General features: G+C 44.8%; 1 protein-coding gene across 4 annotated transcripts in view; it reads left to right on the top strand.

Annotated features, from left to right (window-relative positions):
* LOC147685008 (uncharacterized) overlaps positions 1-19,101 on the top strand; it is a 2,279,237-nt gene that overhangs the window by 1,361,563 nt on the left and 898,573 nt on the right. For all 4 annotated transcript variants that reach the window (XM_086940905.1, XM_086940907.1, XM_086940908.1 and 1 more), the window contains one exon: positions 6,725-6,823. In XM_086940905.1, coding sequence (XP_086797031.1) covers positions 6,725-6,823 — 99 coding nt within the window. The remainder of the gene's footprint in view (positions 1-6,724; positions 6,824-19,101) is intronic.

Below are 19,101 nucleotides of genomic sequence, written 5' to 3'. Positions count from 1 at the left end.
AAATTAATGTTTTGTTTCATTTTTCATTAGTCCAAAAGCTTGTAATAAAAAAAGTAAATATCTCCAGTCCTTTGTCCTGGTGGTCTACATACAATAAAGGAAATCAAGTACATAACCAGCTAGGATTAGCCTCAAACCTTCGCTAGGTAAATAATCTAGAATCACAACAACTACCCTTTCCTTTTTGGCAAAAACTATCCGAAAACTCACTTTTGGCTTAAATGAAATAAAACAATATTATCGTTTCTTTTTCATAGTACACCTGAAATGCTGTCAGTGAAAAGAATAAATAATTGGAAATACTAGAGTGGACTTTGTTAAATATCACGCCTGTAAGTAATTGTCGCTCTATGTTATCTCTTCCTTCCTGTACTATCTTTTCTTTATCTACTATGGATCTATACCCCATCTTCTTTCCATAATATAGATATAGAGTTTAAAGAAATGCACGGATTATGATAAAATCAAAGATTAGAATGCCGAAGAAATGTACCAAGTAGGTAACTATGACCATATAATCTTTAGGATTAGATTAGAATGCAAAAGAAATGTACCAAGTAGGTAACTGTGACGATACAATTTTTAAGATCTGAAGGCACACTAGTAATTTGTACACCAATGATTTGTATATAGAACTAGGAGAGACATTTCTTATCATGAACATGAATTTGTTTACAGATTGACCCTATAGATACTGGACTTCCTTATAGGACCTTCAAATATATAACTAGGGAAATATATGTTGTGTTGCTGCCATAAGATATCAATAATACTGATGTAATTACTGACCCTTTAGTCATCAAAAGATGTAATAATGTATGATGTTGTATATATAAAAGCGACCACATATTTATTTCTACATTTATATATGTATTATGTGTATTTTTTTGATTTAGGTCCTGTCTTGCACATTGTTATGTCTCTACCCTGCGAATGACGGTTACCTGACGAAGGCCTCAGGCCGAAACGCGCGTAGTTCAATCCCACCGCATTGCCCTCTTCAGACGAACCTTCAACTGAATATATCACGTTACACATCTTTGTTTCCCTTTTTGCCCCCTTTTTTATGTCTTGTGATCATGTTATGTAAATATATGTAATGTATGTATTTAAATGTGATATATGTAAATATTATATATTTTGTTATATTCAAACAAAATAGTGAGAGAAAAAATCGGAAATATATAAAGGAGAGAAAAAAGAAAAAATATAAATAAAATAATCTCCATATTTTGATACATCACTTTTGTGTTAATTGAATCATTATTGATGGTCGCCTAATGTTTTGAGTACATAAAATTAGGGCAGTATAAAAATAAGGAGTTTGCTATTAAATTCTTTTCTCTACTTGTTCACGTATTCCCTACGAATAGCAAACTAAACAGTATGTAGGGGTCCCCTTCTTTCCTACTAGTGCTTAGTCCATGCTACCACTAGGATAGCTTGTCTATAAGGTTGACTTACAACCAGACACCATAAGGTATTGTTTGGACTGATACAAGGTGGTTCCAGAATTGGAAACATCACATAGCAGGCCAACTTCTCACACTAAGGTACATGGAGTCCATTTTTCCGGTTAGAGCAGATAGCCTGGGGTCCTGATTAGCAGGATCCCAGGCCAACTAAGTCAAAAACCAGCTAAACACTAGGCAAAAAATCTGGGGTAACTATAGTCAGGTATCCACCTTCCTACACTCACCAGATCATGGGCTTTTTTATTACATGGGACTCTGAATCCGAATCAATACTTGCTTTGTGATTCTCCCATGTATTCCCCCCTACACCCCCCCCCCCCCATTTTCTCTGGCTATCCCTATGTCCCTCTGCCTTTCCTTTGCATCTTCCCTAAACTCTCCCATATGGGGTAATCTATCATGGAATATATAACGTTACAATGCAAACTTTTCCAACGCATGTCTTTACAACGCTTTTTTTACATCGCAATATCCATTACAATGCTTGTTTTTACAACGCATGCCACTACAATGCATACTGTTACAACGCAAGTGTTGGTTAGTGTAGGGGTAAAAATTACTATTCCCACTCCAGTGAGTGCAACAGTAGGGTAAGTGTTGGATAGTGTAGGTGTGAAATTTACTAGTCCAGTGAGTGCAACAGTAGGGTAAGTGTTGGATAGTGTAGGGGTAAAAACTATGCGTTGTAGTGATATGCTGTCAAGACTTGTCTAGCAACCATTCAACGTAGTGGGAAAACCCCTAAAATCACGTCAGGAGGTCAGACGCGATGTAGACACTCGCGTTTGAAAAGACGTCATGTGATACCAGTAATTTTTCTTAAGCGGTGTTTGATTGAACTCCAAAATAGCGGCGCACACATGGCGGAAGGAACGGGACGCGGCAGAATGCAAGGTTGCCGGTCTAGTGTTTCTCCGCTCACAACAGATGCTGCAGGTGAGGCGCGCGTTCCGATAACGAACTGCGCACTTCAACTGAAATCGTCCACGAAGTCAGAGTGAAGTTCCGGAGTTCCGAGTTTTTCAGAGAAGTCTTCAATTTCTTCATCCGAAGGTATTTCAGCATTCGCATGCGCAACGTGGGACAAAGAAGTAAGAATCTTCAAGCTCCATTCTAGACTGTATTTGTATCGCAGTTGACGCGCCTGGGCGTCTTCAGTTCAAGGCGTTTATGAGTGACAGAACTTATTCGCCAGAAGCTGTTTTTCTTTCCTTATAGTTTACTTATAGTTAGGAATTTTTGAATCTTCATGGAACTGCAAAATTTATGTTGATGAACTACGGAACACAACTTATATGGACTACGTTACAGAGTACTCCTCAACTCTGTCAGGTATATCTTTATAATAGTAGACACCATAGAGTCACGCTAGACAATTCCTGTAAAGTATTCTTGAGAGCTAATGATACTGTGTTTCATGTAGGTCATAAGAAAACCCGAGTTTCAGTTGAAAATTAGTGAGAGAGAAGCAATTGCCTATGGTCCAAGGGTAAGCGTTATAATAGTATAAAATATGACTACGAATGTTAAACAAAATTGCATGAAATTTAATTAGGGTTTCCTTTCAGGTATTACCAGAAGACCCAGAAGACCAATACGACAAGTGTACACTATCACTCAAGGGCAGTCTCTCTTTTCTTTTGTTATTTTATCCACTTCCCCTTTCCCTTCTGTTTTAGTGGTTACCTAGACATTGTAGTGTCGGGTGGCTCCTGAGACGGAGGGGCGTTGGGATTAAGCGTCGACTCCTGTGGATTCATCAGGCCTTCCTGACATATGCGTTGTATTGGCATACGTTGTAGTGACATGCGTTGTAATGGCATACAATGTAAAAGATATTGCGATGTAATGACTGCGTTGTAAAAGTGGTGCGTTTTAATGACTGCGTTGTAACGGTGGTTTCCCTCTATCATAGAAAGTGGATGTTGTATCCCCAAATGCCGGCCATCATCTGACGCAGTGGGCTTGGGTTCATTTCTATTTTGATGCGAGGTCAAGGTGTCTGGCCCCTCCAATATCGTAGGGAACCTATGTTTTTTGGGCTTATGCTTTGTACTACGCCGAATCCTGCTCTTCTCCCTCCGTACTTTTAATCTATTACTTTCTATGGGAGGGACACCCTCCCCGGGGGGAGCAGCTTCCAAATCAGCTCTGGTCCAATTGACGAGGTGTGGATCAATTAATGTATCTGTAACACAAGACACGCTGTTGTTCCCTTTTTTGAAAATAGGGTAAATCTGCAGAGGATTCTTACATGCTATTACATTTGTGTTTTCCCCAGGACAGACATGCGGACTGTCCCCTACTGCTTGAGTTGTGAGTGAGACACCTGACATAGGGCTATCTCTGGTCAATAATATGGGGGAAGCCCCATATTTTCCCAAGCCCCCACCTGGATTACCATTTCTGAAACCCCTATGTTAGTCTGAATTGGGTGAGATTTTAGATCAGTATCCTTAGCAATACCCTTTTCTGCCTTCCCTAACCAAGGACTGGCATAACTGAGCTTCGGACCCCCATTATAATTAGAGAAAGAACATCCAGCATGTGGCCAGAATTAGCGGTGGATTTCTCAAGCAGGGTTTAAATAGATGAGAGAATCTTCTCTAGTGCATAAAGTATGTCAAACCTTCCCCAATCCATTGTCCCCTTAATTTACAAATTGCTAAGAATGTTGTACCCTTTTTTTCGGAGACACCTCAGACTTAAATAAACCCAATGATTGCGCAAGGGACACATTAGAGGATATGCTACTAAACAAAGCAGGCATGCGGGGGCAACTAGCATAATTTTCCGATGTCTGTTTCGACGCCATTTCGTGGACAACTGGCGTATTCAGATTAGCCACCATTACTTGGTTATTTTCCATCTGTATGGCGAGGTTCGGCATAGTAAAATCTTTCAAGTCCCTAGGTACAAGGCTGCAGTCTATAGTCTGTGGTGTTTAAGGGGTCCTTTTAAAGGAAAAACGGCCAGGAGATTGTTCTACGACATTCCAAAGGCCTATTTTATCGACCAGAGTCAATGGACTCAAAGATTCATACAGCAGCTTAGCAGCAACATTTATTTCGGTTTTGGTTTGAACCTTGACGTCTTCTTTAACCATAACCATAACCATGTCCATCTCTATATCTTCGACCGCTATCATTAAAGCACTCTCATCAATAGCCGGAGTCGAAGAAAGTGCTACCCCGGTGATTTGATAGGTGACCTTGGGGTAGTGTGGGACAGTCAACTCAGAAAGAGCAGAACATGTGCCTGCCTCATCCATGTTAAGTACACCTGAGGGCATTCCCGGTACTTTATCTTTTAACATTGTGCCCCTCAGGCCCTTCGAGAACATTGCAACATGGAAGGATGAGATTTCAAATATGAAGTGACCCAGGGTTTTCATTCGTCTGATGGACTTTTGTAATTTATGAGGGCTGGAGTTTTTTAGACGCATACCTGGCTAACCCTGATGAGAACCCTGGCGACCCTGCAGAAGAACCTAAAGGAGCGATTAAACACCCTGATCACAGGCACCGAGATGGCATCACCAGCAACATTTGTGGGTTAACACACCTTTGTTAACCTTGTTACTAATCTTCAAATATCCACTGTGACGCCAATGCCACAAGTACCACTGGCGAACCCACCAACAATTTTCAAAAGGAGAGGAAAAAAGAGGATCCACCAGGAAAAGGGAATAAAGGTAGTTGTTTGCCGGGATCAGTAAGGGAGCATTAAATGGTGCATTAAACAGCACTTTATATAGGCCCGCTTGCAGCCACAGCAATACCGAGGTAAGTCCTTCTAGTGAATGTAGAAGAATGCAAAGAAAACAATGTCCAAATTGCCTCACTGTGTGTGAGGGTCAATGAGGGCCAACATTTGAATGAGAAAAGATGGTCCAGGAGGGCAGAAAAGACAGGTGAGTCAGGTGAACAAGCAGACGAACAGTAGAGCAAATATGCTAACCGAGGTTGAGCGGAGCTCACCCGGCCATCCCACAAATCACACCTAATCCTGGCTGGGCAGTCTCCGCAGGGGGCCTGGGTACACCCAACAGAGGGACACTACGCCCTCCTTACTCCTCACCTTCATCACGGGCTGGACAGGGAGGTTAAAGGCTTAGAGGGGTGGGGGATGCAATTCCAAACAGCAGCAGCTCCAACAAATGCAATGCTCCCAGAACCGGGCCAAGTAGCCTCCACAGCGCACCCATAGTGCACCCGGCACCACCACTGACAATGATGGCCACTCCTGATGAATCCGAGAGGAGCGGCTGGTCGGTGTGTGACGGTAGCGCTTAGCAGAAAAGGTATGCAGCAGTTGATCTGCTATACATGGTCACAATTTAGGGCACTCCTGGTGACTCGTGATGAATCGTGGCGGCGGCATCTGAACTGTCTTACTCCTGCCTTACTCCATCTCCGTGGGGTGGTTGGTGTGCTGTACGCGGCCGCAGGGGCCCACAATGAAGGCTGCAGTGGCCGAGTCGCACAGATCTCCAATCCTTGGGCACAGTTGGTGTGCTGTACGTGGCCACGGCTGCAGGGGCCACAATGAAGGTTGCACTGGCTGAGCTGCAAAAATCCCCAATCCTTGGGACTCGTGATGGCTCTCGGCGGCGGAGACAGCGTTACTCCTCGTCCGACCCCACTATTTGCCGACCCGCTGTCTCGTGACGTGACTCCTGCTCCTCCTCCTCCAAGCATCTTGCGTCTCAGGTGCATGTCCAAAAAAAAGTGCAATGTAGCACTTGATAAATATCATTGGTGTATGTAATAAGACATCAGAAACCTAAGAATGAGACAGCAAAGGCAGCAGTGCTGTTGATGTCTAGCTTAATCTGATAATTTGCAATCCGTTGTTTTCGTATATATTGCATTTTTATACGGCAGCAAGGCAGATACCACTTATGTTCAACTTTTCATTTGTGTCCATAGTTAGATCCACCATTTTAGATTGGGTTTATTCTCATGTAGAGTTTTCTGCCTGGTAACAGTTATGCATGAAGCATGGTGATTTCATTACAATTCTGCCTGACTCAAGGAAGTACACCTGCGTACAAAGCACTGGGCCTCATCACAGCTGATGACTATTTGATTTGGACCCCAGCTAATTATTGCTCTCATGGTATCTAGAACTCTGAATCAGAGCAAAAAATAATTCTGGGAGTTTGTGCATATTGGTAAAAATAACACAGAAACTTGGTGCCAGGCCAGCCTTGGTGTTAACATGACATTAGTTTCTCTGTCTTTCAGATCAAGGGCTCTCTGTGGTGAATCACCTGCAAAAACTACAATATCTCAACCTGTGTGCATGTGTGAAGCTCACTGATAGCTGCTTGCAATCTCTCAAAGGTAAGGTAATGCACAGTAAACCTAATTAGTTCGCATCCCTCTTTTTGTGGTAATGGTCCTTGCATATATGAAGCTGATAGAGTGCTATGCTACCTGTGGTCACTTCACAAATATGGGTCTCTTTATGCTTCAAGTCCTTATCAAAGATATCAAAATAGTACTTCCCAGTTTAAAATTGTATAGGACGTGATTGCCTTTAGATCATGATTTGTAATGTGATTTATGTTAAATGTAATAAAACATTAGAATGTAGTCAATGAAGTTATGACCTTCCTATACATTTTGGTGAATGTTTATTGACTAGTGTTGAATTATATTGCATAAAGTTCTGCCAGTGCAATTCTCAATGAAAGTAATTTTTTTTAACCTATTTTACTTCTATAACGTTACACACCCTTCACCCATGTTCCAAGATACTCCTAATAGGTAAAATAAAAATAGGAAGGTTTGAGGCAGATTGGTCCTGGTACTCTCATGCAGTGCTCCAGGCAAAAAATCCTCTTTTCATAAAAGTTTGCTTATAAACTCAATAAGAATGTATATTTTTCAATTTAAAAATGGTTTACTATTTTTACATTTAAAAATATATACCAAACCTGATTTTCAGCAGTTTTTCATTTTTACAGCTATGATTAATTAAATTGGTGAAATCGATCAATATTTATGGACGCTAGTCGCAATGTAACTGTAAAACTGCTTGATGTGAAAGTTATGTTAATAATTAAATCATGAATCTGCCAGAGGCATCTAGCTTCAGATTCCTTACTGAGGTTCTGTGAATTCTGAACCCGTTTCGTAATGGTTTTGTTACCAATTTGATAGTAGCGATCCGTAACTAGTGAGTGCGGCATGTACAAGTGATTTCGCCATGCTAGACCGATGGATTCACTATGTATTTAGGGATTTCGTTCGGAACCCTCGGGTTCCATTTTGTGTATGGCAGCCATTTTGTGGTTGCCCTCACATAGGCAGATGACTACGGCCGAACAAGTCTTTTGGTACACGTACACTTTAGCTGACTCCTAGGTGACCTGAGCAAACTGCCCTCGTTGCCTGAAGCTAGCCTTGCTAAGCCAGTTCCTTGTCCGGTAGTTGATCGAGATTAAGATCAAAGAACAGGACATTGTTGAGTTTATTGCACACGCACACACCCCTTATCCTGCTGCTCATCTGTTTCTGTTCCTTCTTTTATGGCTTGTTTATGGTATGGGTTGTGGTCTTTTATTATGGGTTTGTCCGGCCTGTTCGAGAAAGAGTGTTGGGCTTTCCCGTGTAATTGATGGTGGGCTGGACAACTGAAAAGTGGGTTTGTCGTCATGCGATACCTTTTGCAATGTTACCTTTGATTAGACAATTCGTAAATAATGGGTATTTGTCAGGAATGTGATTTTTAACATAAAAGACGATGTCTAGCAATACGAAAATTGAGCAGTTTCTGACAAACCTACTTGTGTCGTACTTCGTAGATTTCTGTTCCTGGTTGCAACCAATAAATTTGATCTTTGACGTCACCGAGAAGTATCCTGTGTCTCTGTATTCTTAGACAGGTGAACTCGAAGACTTTGGGCGTGCCCCTGGCGCCGCTGGGTTCTAAAACCCAGTTCTTCAGTTGGCGCCCAACGTTGGGCGACTTCAGTGGTACCGGTCCAAGCCTGAAGATCGTGAGAGCTTCTGGAAGACGGCCCCCACTTCATCGACCCCGGCATGTCGAACGTGGACTGAAGGTTTTTGCTGCGAGGCTTCCCGCTTTCCGACGGCTACGAAGGACTGCTGCCCTGACTGTCACCCTCTCTTGGATCCCTTTGTGACAATTTGTAGAGCGAGACGATAGACGGGTCTTCTGGTGACGTGATCGATACTTCAGTTAAGTATAAGTGGGTCGCTCCCAGTCCTTAGTTTTGGGTTTCCTTCGGGATCTTTGATTTGGAACTTGCAAGTGCCAAAGCCGAGGGACTCTTATATTTGCGAGGCTATCGTTTTTGGTAATCCCTTGAAGTTTGAAGCTAGATCAGTGAGCGAAGATGCCTGGTCTTAGCAAACTTTGAAAGATATTTTGTTGTGGTTGTAAAAGGGACTCCCGATTGGAGGACTCGTGTCCGATACCATCCGGTTGGAACTCCGAATTATGAGCTCTATTCTAAACATGGTGCGGGCCCCATTACGTATAATGAATTGTGGGTCCGATACACTAGGAAAGACGGTGTTTTAAAATGGCCCCAACATGGTAGCTATGACACAGAGATTTTAGATAATCTGGAAGTTCAACTATTTAAGAAGAAAGCCTGGCCAGCGATGTTTGACTCTTTCCGCCTCTGGCGTAAGGAAGCCAAACAGAGAGAAATTAAACAAGCGAAGCGAGAAAAAAGAGAGAAGGGTATATTGATAATGCAAGCTGCTAGGCAGTTTAAAGATAATGAAGAAGAGCAAGCGAGTGAAGAGTTGCATAGGCAACATAAAATGGCCATCGATAAATGTTATCCAGCTTTGTCACCTCTTCTACAAGGTGCAACGAAGGATCCTGAAAAGGATCCTTTGATTTCACATTTGTTATGTTCGCCACCACCTTATGTGCAGAGTGCTACGGCACCTCCGCAACCTTTAGTTGCGCAACCTCTAGCTGTTCAGCCTCCTGTTGTTGCACAGCCGCTAGCTCCTCTTCAGCTGGTTCCTTCTCCTTTGGCGCAGCCTTCTCTAGGGCCGCCGACTTTGCTATCAGTTCCGCCTCAAACTCCTACAACTTTTTCTTCTGTACTTGCTACTTCTTCTGCTACTACTCCTACGGTTGTTTTATCTCAGCCTGCTTTGACTCCTGTCCTTATGACAGCTTCTCCTTCTGTTCAACAGAGAATGACTGATACTGTTACTGGTCTTTTGTCTCCTTTCTTTGAGTCATTGAGTGTGACCCCTGTATTTAATCGTAAACAATTGCGTAGCCAGTTGCCTGGTCCCGAAGAGCGGGCAGTGTTGGATCATTTGGCTCGTAAATGGGTTACGAATTCTTCGAGATATGATTTAGAGTCGGTTATGGATGTCTTCCGACAATGGGAAGCACCAAAGCAGAGGTATGTCTTCGATACCATATGTACTTTCCTCCGTGAGGAATTGGAAGATGGTGAGTTGGGTCAGACCCCATCAGAGTTGTTTAATGTACAGTCAGAGTTTGCGAAGGGAACGATAGTGGGTTCCTGTGTCGAGAAAGCTGTTGCGGCGTTACTTGCGTTCAGGAGTTAGCATCCTTCTCGTCGTTGTTTGAGCCTGATCCTTCTGTTAGGAGAAAAGTGAGACAGTACCCTATGAGAGAGGTTCCTCCGGTATGGAAAGAGGCAGTTCAGGCCGATGTTAACAATGGTATTCAGGCTGTAGAAGCTCATTTTCAGCGTGTTTGGGTACATGTTCGTGGAAACGAGCTGAAGTTTTGGCCCTTAAGCAGACTCTTCCTGACCCCCGCAAGATCCTGCAGGGTATTATAAGGAGTTGTCACAGACAGCTGACGCGTGTGTCATGAATTAAGCCCATATAGACATGTTGTTTGGGAATGTGGTTCCTCAACCTTTGTGGGCGAAGATTCGTCATGTGGATCATGCGCAAGAGTTAGGTGATTCATGGGCTAATATTACTGCTGCAGATGGTCTTCAGGGTGGTGGAGCTAAACCTGAAGCTTTAGTTGCAGAACTCCCTGGTAGGATTATTAATTATATGAAGACTCTGATGCCTGCTATGAGAGTGAATTGGGATAAATTGTCTGCATGTAAGCAGAAGAAAGATGAGTGTGTCTGATTTCTTCACTAGGTTCGAAGAGACTTTCATTGATCATAGTGGTCAAGACATGAGTACGGAAGGTGGCCAAAGGTTGTTCGTAGATAAGTTTGTTCATAATTTGCTTCCCGAGTTGTGTAATAAGTTGAAGGATTCAGAGAGTTCATGGGCTGTTTCTTCGTCGTCCCAGATATTGGCTACTGCACAATATTACGAGAATAGGGATAAGGATGAGAAAGAGAAAGCATAGAGAAAGACTAAAGATTTGAAGACGAAGGTTCTTTTGCAACAGGCGTATTCGCCTCGTTATAATCAGCGTGAATTTCAGCAACCTCAGCAGTTTCAGAGAGGATCTCAGCAGCGTGTTCCTCCAGGCCCTAATCAGTGTGCGTATTGTAAAGAAGAAGGGCATTTCAAGAGTAGTTGTCCGGTTCTGTTGCAGCGAATGAATGGTGTGTCTGGTGTGAGAGGTCGAGGTGTTCAGGAAGCTCCTAGAGGTAGAGGATGTGGTGTGTTCCCCCAGAATGCACATTCCTTCCCTCCACAGAATACGATGAATTGTTTTGATCAGCAGAATGTTGCGTCTGGTAGATCGGCTCAGTATTATGCGGACGACTACTATGTTGAGAGTGAGAATGCTGTTGGTAATGATTGCTAGGACAGTCATAGACAAAGTGAGGGAGTAGTGTCAGTTCCAGTAGATCAGAGTGGACCTTATGTTGAAGTGATTACATCGGGTGTGTCAGAGCCTTTTCTGTTGGATACATGTGCGGCGAAGAGTTCTATCATGCACTCTAAACTCCCTGGCGCACCTTTGTTTGGCTTGACGAATGTTTCGGTAGGTTTTTCTGGTGCCCCAGTTCGTAATCCGGTTTCTAGTCCTTTGTCTCTTTCTGTTGGACCTTGTGAATTGGAAGCACCCCTGTAGAAATGGCCACAAAATGCAAGGACGATACGTTGAAGGACGTAAGACGTTTATTAGGTTCAGAGTATAACCTAACGACCTCAGCCACAACAACCCTCACGGAGTCTGTTTCGCTCTCGCCCCCGGCGCTCGCCTTGGAACGCTGGTCGCGGTGACATTCTAAGTGATGTCACGGCGAGCAGCTCCATTACATGCGGAGACGCCGGGGGGCATGAAGGTGGGAGATACCACACATCCCCCTCCCCTGCGGAATGAAACATAAGAGTTAAACAACAGAACAATTGTATTGCAGAAAATCACATCATCACATATTGATCAAAATATCTGGGGGGGTCTGGTCACTCTCCGGCTAGACCTTCCACCTGGGTGGGGGACAGGCAACAGCTTCTTGGTGTTTGCACCTTTGCTCCCCACCGCGTTGCTCTCACCCTCCCCTTCACTACAGGTATCATGCCCGGGTGGGTGGAATCTCACTACTCTTCCCAGGTTCCAGATCTTCCCCTCCTGAGTCTTCACAGCATTCCTGAACAATTTAGTGATCTTGGTGGGACTACTGTATCCTGACCAACTTGCTCTACCAGTAGGGGTCCTGATCTTAATGTCGTCCCCTACTTTAAATCCGGCCTCCCGTGTAGAGTTGAGCCTGTCGTATCTTTCTTTCCTCCCCACCATAGCTCCCTCTTGTTTCACCAACCCTTTCGCTTCCTTGGAGTGATCTGACCATCCCTTGTGCCACCCCATCCACCCTGGGGATAGCTTGGTGTTTGGTATCCTTGCGCGGAGCAACTCGAATGGGGTGACTCCCGTCGTTTGGTGCGGAGTGAACCTGTATCCTTCTACCCGCCTCCATACTTCTTCCTTCCAGCTTATGCCACTGGCCTTGGCCAATTGGATACTCTCCTTGAGGGTTTTATTAAAGCGCTCGACCATGCCATTGGTCTCGGGGTGATACAGAGCACAACGTTTGTTTGAGATACCTCTCTCCACAATGAAGTCTTCCATCTCTTTCGAACATAATTGCACCCCATTGTCCGTGAGTAGGCTGCTGGGTAATCCTTCCCTGACAAACAACTCTTGCAGGAACCCAATGACGACCTTAGTTGTGACTTCACTCACTAATTTCACCTCCGGCCACCTAGAGTACATATCCATGAGCACCAGAATGTACAGCGTGCGCACTTCTCCAGTCAATGGACCCACAATGTCCAGCGCTAATTCCTCCCAGGGTCCTGATGGTGGCGGCCTGCACACCATTGGAGGTGTCAGTTGTTTCAAGACTTTGTCGCTGTTGCTGCACGGAATACAGTCTCTTATTTTTCTTTCGATTGCAAGGTCCATGCTTGGCCACCAATAGTTCTCTCTGAGCCTTTTTTTTAGTCTTGGTGATGCCCATGTGGCCTTCGTGAGCCATCTCAACAAGGTTCTCTCTCATAGACACGGGTGGTACTAATCTCGTCCCCCTGAACAAGCATTCATCGACTATGGACAGCTCGTCTTTGACAATCCAGTATGGCCGCAGAGCCTCCTCCCGTTTATCTTCGTGTTTCCATCTGTCTTTTACTCTTTTGCACACCTCCTCCAAGATTTCATCTTCTTTCAGCGCATTTTTCCATGTTTCTTCTCCTAATGCTCTCTGGATTGCGCAGACATTTTCCATCTGATGGTCATCCACTTCATCTTCCGCCTTGTCATGCGTTTCCTTTGCCTCATTTTCATTTACATGTCTTGACAAACAGTCTGCTGCAAAGTTACACGTTCCCGGGACGTACTCGACACCAAAAGTGTATTCCTGGAGACCGACCACCCAACGCCTGATCCTGCTGGAGATGGCATCTAGGCCCTTCTTGCTGAAGACTTCTACCAACGGCTTGTGGTCAGTACGAAGAGTGAACTGTGTCCCCCACAGGAAGTCTCTAAATTTCCCCAAAGCCCAGGATACTGCCAAAGCTTCCTTTTCGATCACCGAGTAGTTGTTTGAGGCGAAAGCTATCGTTTCTTCTCCGCCTTTGCCTACTTGAGTGAGGACCGCTCCCAGCCCTTTAGCGCTTGCGTCGGTGGTGACTACTGTCGCACGGTTGGGTATGTAAGACTTAAGGCTGGGGGCTTCTGCAAGTGCCTTCCTCACATCTTCAAACTCTCTCAGACATTCCTGACTCCAGTTGAACGCCGTCTCTTTCTTGAGTAGCAACCTGATGGCGTATGTCCTTCCTGCAAGGTTCCGTAAGAATTTTCCGTAGAACTCCAGCATTCCCATAAATGACTTGATCTCGTCCTTGCTCGTGGGGGGCACCAAATTTACAATGGTGTTCTGGAGCTCGGCTTTGGGACAGATTCCTTCAGGTGTCACCTTGTGTCCCAAGAAGTCCAGTTCTGCTCAGCCAAAAACACACTTTTATCTTTTCACCGTTAGTCCTTGCGACCTAAACCTTCCCAGCACACGTCTCAGCCTCTCATCGTGCTCTTTATGGTTTTTTGCAAATATAAGCACATCGTCCTGGTAGCATACGACACCAGGGATATCTTTCAAGATGTTCCCCATGAGCCTCTGAAACACGGCTGCCGCCGAGACCAACCCAAAGGGCATCCTTTTGAACTTGTACGCGCCCATGGGTGTCACAAACGCTGTTAGTTCTTGCGACTCTTCGGGCAGTTTGATCTGAAAGTAAGCTGAGGTGAGGTTGAGTGTGGAGAATACCTTTGCCCCCTCTAGCATGCTCATCATCTGGGTGATGTTCGGTAGTGGAAATCGATCGACCACGACCTCTTTGTTCAGCGCTCTCAGGTCTATGCAGAGCCGAAACCGACCCATCCTTTTTCTTTGTGGCCACGATGGGTGCCAACCATTCCGTCGCTTCCACCGGTTCGATGACACCTGCCTTGCACAGTTTCTCTAGTTCTGATTTCACCTCTACTTGGATGGCAATGGGAAGCTTCCTGACCTTGGCCACAACCGGCTTTGCGTTCTCTTTCAATTTTATCTTTTGACAGTAGTTCTTCAAGCATCCTGGCTCCTCTCTGAATACTTCCTTGAACTCAGTCACTAAGTCTTCATTTTGTTCCTGTATCTCCTGTATCAAGATCCGGGGATTACTATTAGGATTGAGATAGACCCCCAACTCCTTTTGTGCCTGCCAACCCAAAATGTTATCCCCGACTGTAGACACATACACCTTGGACACTGTTGTCCTGTTCCTGTATTCAATTTTGTCCCAAAAGTAACCTTTCATTGAGATGGGACGACCCGCATACCCCCCGGGCCTCACATCCATTTTCCTCAAGATTATCCTCCCCTTGGACACTCAGGAGAATTCCCTTGCACTAATGATAGTTATCCTAGAACAGGAATCAAATAATGCTTCTAACTCGGTACTCCCCACTTTTATGGTGTCTTTGGGGCTGCAGACCTGACCTTCATCAACCTGTACTACAATTTCTTCACACGTAGTGTCATTGAGGCCTTGGATCTGACTTCCGTTCACTTGCACCACAATTTCATCACACACCACGTTCGTCCTGTCTCTATTCTGTCTACTGAATCCTTGTCCACTCTTGCAATACTGCCTGAAATGACCTTTCTTTCCGCACTTGTTACAGGTGAACCTGAGGGCGGGACACACTTTGTCATTTGCTAGATGCCCCTGCTTACCACATCTATAGCAGGTGGCCTTGAATTGTCCTCCCGATTTGCTCTCCTTCTGCTCTTTGCCCACTACTTTCTGGCATGTAATCACGGAAACAGCTTCACACTCGGTCACCACTTCACTTACATTGGGTTTATCTTCGCTTCTTTTCTCCCCAGTGTCTTGCTTTATTTCCTTGACGCACTGTAACATGTGCTCAACTTGTTTTGCTATAAGTAAAACCTCCCTCAAGGGTGGGTCATCCTTAAGCCATAACTCCTCAAGTACACGCTCCATTCTGCAAGCTAATACAAACTGGTCCCTGATCCTTTCCTCACTTGCACCACCAAACTTGCATGTCACAGCTAGTTTTCTTAATTCAGAGACAAAATCTTCGATAGATTCCCCCTCCTTCTGTGCTCTTTTCCCAAAATGATACCTCTCCATTATGGTGCTCATCTTAGGGAGATAGTGTAAATCCAATTTCTTAAGACTTACTTCTAGCTCATTAAGACCCCTTGCCTCCTGCGTCCCTAGATCTGGGAGGTGATCTAAAACTTCTTCCCCTTCTGCTCCCAGGTAATACGCCAATAATGCTACCTTCCTTTCTAGTCCAAGGTTTGGCCCACACACAGTAGCATAATTCAAAAACACTTTCTTTCACTTTTTCCACTGAATAGTAGGTTCCCCGGGGTTAGTCAGGAAAAAGGGTGGAGGCGTCACGCTCTGCATGGTACAGTGTCACAGAATTCAATGGCAAAGAGAAAAAAAAACAATGTGTGTATATTGCTGGTTGATACAGTGACTAGTAGGGCACAGTGCTATTCTCAACCCACTAAACTAGCAAAGTACACCTCTTGTAAATGTAAATGTAACTGTAAATGTAAATGTACAGGAATTTATATAGCGCAAATCACCGAGCGGTTTCTAAGCGCTTGCTTAGGGAACCCGTCCTGGTATTCCCCTGTGAGATAACCCCGGCAGGGTATCCGCAAGGTGAAAGCCAAGCATCCCGCCGCGAGGGGTAGGCACCAGAGTGAGAATTGTCGAGTCCATGGACATTTTTAGGACTCAAGACCCCGCCGAGCCGGGAATTGAACCCTGGTCCCGGGCTGACCTCTGCTTCCGGGTCTGCCTCCACTAACCAGTGAGCCACACTTCTCCACCTCTACCAAGAGGTTTCAACACCGAATCAACTAACTCTCTATTTCTACATTTAGTATTCGGGAAGCATTTAAAACATTTGAAGGCACAGTGGCGTGCACGCCAGTTCACGGAGATACCAATTTTACACTAGAAGATTGCCATTTCTTTGATCTTGCACAAAATAATCCCAAACAGCAGTGAAGGGCTCACAGTTACAATTCTCGCCTCGCTGTAGGTGTCTTACATAGCCAACACCCCTCTGAGCAGAATGCTACAGGCTCGTGAGGAGAATCCAAACAAGTTCCAAGGTTGCACACTGACTGAAATTCACAAAGCCATTGCGCCTGTGAAAATTACAAGATGTGTAGAACGCAAAAGTTTTCCTTTTATACAAACAACGCGCCAGAGGGTAGAGCGCTGCTTACGCTGCCAGTCACTTCAACATGTACATCAGAATAAGGTGAAGACAATATGAAATTCGTCCTGGCGCGCTGACAGCTTCCTGATGAGGGCAACGCAACCACAGCTGTAGAAGCGAGGCTAGTCAGGTAAATATCACACCGCTATCGCCTCTCATCCACGTAGTGTAAAACTCTCCGCAGACACCACACTTCCGTGACTCCCTGTCACAAACTCACACTCAGTCTCCTCATGTGGGTATGGCACGGCGCGCCTGCCTCTTACATGCCAGCTGACTGTCAAATGCTGGTTATAGAACGATCCCAGCTGGCGCTTAACTGTTAAATTCGTCAGACCCTCGCTACTACAGCCGCTTCACACGCTTCCTTGACCCCTAGTTCATCACAGTCAGATCGTTACTCTCGGGTCAGAACACAGCGCGCTTAAAGACAGCTGGCAGGCGTTACCTTACTTTTTCTTAAACAGGGACAGGACTTTTCAACGCTCAGACCCGCTGTCCCTCCTCTTTACGATCCTTTCTCTGCACTTCAGTCTGCTACGGGATCGCACTCTTCACCCTCGAACCTGCTGTCGCTACTATTTGCGATACTTTCTCCGCACTTCGGTCTTCCTCAGAGCGTACAAATACTCTTTTACAGCCAGCTGCCCGTTCCGTTCGCACGTGCGTGTTGAGGTCGTAGATTCCTAAAGACCCTCGTCGCCAGTGTAGAAATGGCCATAAAAATGCAAGGACGATACGTTGAAGGTACATAAGACATTTATTAGGTTCAGAGTATAACCTAACGACCTCAGCCACAACAACCCTCACGGAGTCCGTTTCACTCTCGCCCCCGGCGCTCGCCTTGGAACGCTGGTCGCGGTGACATTCTAAGTGATGTTACCGCGAGTAGCTCCATTACATGCGGAGACGCTGGGGGGCATGAAGGTGGGAGATACCACAACCCCTCATTTTAACAACAGGTTGTAGTGAGAATTTGTTGGGTTTGGACTTGTTGAAGAGATTGTATGCGACATTGCATTGTTCTTCTTCAGGAGTACAGCTTACATTGGGTAAGAGAGTGATCTCTCCGATATATTTGTCTAAAGATCGGCTTCCATTGGAATTGCGTTCTCTCCCAGATACTCTTTGGGCTACTGGTCCTAATGACGTGGGTCTTTTGGAGATTCCACCATATGTTGTGACGCTGAAAGCGAATGCTAGATTTCCACGTATTCCCCAATATAGAATTTCTAGTGATGGTGAAAGAGCACTTTTAGCGATTATCTATGATCTGATTGAGAAAGGTGTGATAGAAGAGACGAGAGGTAATGTGTGCAATAGTCCAGTTTTGCCTGTCCTGAAACGTACTGATTCTTCTCAACCGCCTGTGTATAGGTTTGTGATCGATCTTCGAGAAGTGAACACAATTGTTGTGCCACAGTTTCCTGTTGTTCCAGATATTACTGCTTTACTGACTATGATTCCTGCTTCAGCTACTTGGTTTTCGGTGATTGACCTGAAGAATGCTTTCTTCAGCGTCCGATTGCCGAGGAGAGTAGAGATATTTTTGGCTTCTCTTTAGGAGGCCGAAGCTTAAGATTTAAGCGCGCTCTTCAAGGCTATTGTGAGAGTCCATCCATCTATAGTCAGGCTTTGAAAACACAACTTGATACGATTGTCTTGCCTGATGGTGCTGCTCTTATTCAGTATGTAGACGATTTGTTAGTTGCTGCTGACGATGAAGAGACTTGTAAAGAAGCTACTTTTTCTTTGTTGCGACATTTGTCTGACCTCCATCATAAAGTGTCACCTTCGAAGTTGCAGTATTGTCGACAAGAAGTGACCTACTTAGGTCATCTCTTATCGAAGGAGGGAAGAAGGTTGACCCCAGAACGAATTCAAGCAATTGCGAAAATGAATGTGCCAACCACACAGAGAGAAGTGCGTGCTTTCTTGGGTATTACTTCGTACTGTAGGCAATGGATTCCGAACTTTTCGTTGCTTGCGAAACCTTTGTTAGCACCTACTCTTAAGGATACTCTGAATCCTCTTGCTTGGTCTGACGAATGTCAGAAGAGTTTTTCTGAATTGCGTGATGCATTGTGTTCGGCTCCTGTGTTGGGTACTCCCGACTACAGTAAGCCTTTTACACTCTATATTCTCGAGAGAGAGAGGGATGTGCATTTTCAGTCCTGACTCAGCAGTTTGGCGATTAACATCGTCCATGTGCGTATTTCTCGTCGACTTTAGATCCGGTAGCTAGAGCGTTGCCGAGTTGTTTGAGAGCTACAGCGGCAGCAGCTGTTTCTATTTGACAGTCTGCTGGTTTGGTAATGGATAATACATTGATTGTGATGGTCCCACATGCAGTGGATACTTTATTAAAAAGGACGAAAACACAGCACTTAACTAGTGCTCGATTGTCAGGTTA

The sequence above is a fragment of the Lissotriton vulgaris genome, chromosome 10, assembly GCF_964263255.1.
Source record: "Lissotriton vulgaris chromosome 10, aLisVul1.2, whole genome shotgun sequence".
NCBI lineage: Eukaryota > Metazoa > Chordata > Amphibia > Caudata > Salamandridae > Lissotriton > Lissotriton vulgaris.
This window is presented reverse-complemented; position numbering and strand designations above follow the sequence as displayed.